This window comes from Fukomys damarensis, unplaced genomic scaffold, assembly GCF_012274545.1.
Source record: "Fukomys damarensis isolate Sample0158 unplaced genomic scaffold, DMR_v1.0_HiC HiC_scaffold_25, whole genome shotgun sequence".
Classification (NCBI taxonomy): Eukaryota; Metazoa; Chordata; class Mammalia; order Rodentia; family Bathyergidae; genus Fukomys; species Fukomys damarensis.
Genome location: NW_022900937.1, coordinates 9,032,527 through 9,033,759, shown reverse-complemented (window position 1 = coordinate 9,033,759; position 1,233 = coordinate 9,032,527). Strand labels below are relative to the sequence as shown.

General features: G+C 49.8%; 1 protein-coding gene across 1 annotated transcript in view; it reads right to left on the bottom strand.

The window, feature by feature from the left end:
• Dnajb14 (DnaJ heat shock protein family (Hsp40) member B14) overlaps positions 1 to 918 on the bottom strand; it is a 48,240-nt gene extending 47,322 nt beyond the window's left edge. Inside the window, exons 1-2 of the mRNA XM_033756051.1 lie at positions 900 to 918; positions 112 to 222 (exon numbers count right to left, since the gene is read on the bottom strand). Of these exons, the coding sequence (XP_033611942.1) occupies positions 112 to 222; positions 900 to 918 (130 nt within the window). The remainder of the gene's footprint in view (positions 1 to 111; positions 223 to 899) is intronic.
• Between the last annotated feature and the right edge of the window lie 315 nt (positions 919 to 1,233).

Here is a 1,233-nt window from a genome sequence, read left to right as displayed (position 1 = left end):
GAACGGATGAACTCCCCTGGCCGAAGGCACTGTGCACCCTGATCAGGCCACGGCCACTGCGACGGCACACGCGGACTCCGAGCTCCGCCCACCGGGGACGTGGTCCCTCACCTTCGCAGGCTCCAGCGGCCCAGCACCGGAGCACCAACTGCTCCCGGACCACCCGCAGCCCCTCTGAGAATCCCAGTGTGTGACGCCTGAGGTGGCGCTGGGCTGACCGTGCTGATCAACAGCTGACTGGATCCCCCAGGGAAGGCAGAGCTTGGTTACTGCCGGAAGGGGACAGCTAGAACAAGCAAGGTCCTATTTCAATCAAGCATAGGAGGCTGGGTTTGGGATATGACCTTTATTGAACTCATCCACCAGCGTGGAAATAATGTCTGTACAAAACCAAATGTTTGTTACTATAACTTCTGCATCACAATTAAAATCCAAACAGTTTTAAAAACAGTCAACTCAATCAAAACCCACTACTTCAGAATCAATAGCTTCTTTGAAGCCACAGTAACACTTAAATATGGTTAAGACTCGAATGCAGAAATTTGGTCGGTTGGAAAGCTAATTAAACTTCCACCTTGCTCAAATAGAATTACAAAAAGGCAAAATTGTGTTTTTCACAGAGATACAGTCCACTGGAATCACCAACACTGGACAGCTGTTAAAGAGTATTTAGAGTCCTGAGATAGTAAGGAATCCAGGCATCCTTTACACAGTCTTCTGTTGTCCTTTCTTCCCAATCAGAGACTTGTGGATATGTGGGATGACACCTAGGAAAATGACAGCATTAATTCTATTTTCAGTACACACACTTCAAACCAAGGCGGTTCACTGTTCAACCCAGATGTCTTTAAAAACATCAAATTCAATTATGAGGAGAGAGCTGCGTTACACACACAGACTGATTTTGCACACTTTCATATACTGCAATGAACACAAACCCGAATGCCCTCTCCCGGACCGAACACTAGTGGAAATGAACAACTCCTTCCCTTTTGTAAGAGAAGTCACAGTAAGGTTGGCGCAATCACGTACCACCGCCAGCAATTGTAGCCTTGATGAGCGAGTCCAATTCCTCGTCCCCACGAATGGCAAGCTGCAAGTGGCGAGGCGTGATGCGCTTCACCTTCAGGTCTTTGGATGCATTTCCTGCCAGCTCCAGCACCTACGAGGCAGAGCTGGCTCAGCCCCCGACTTCGCCGCGCCCGCCGCCCGACTGACAGAGCGGGGGCCGAG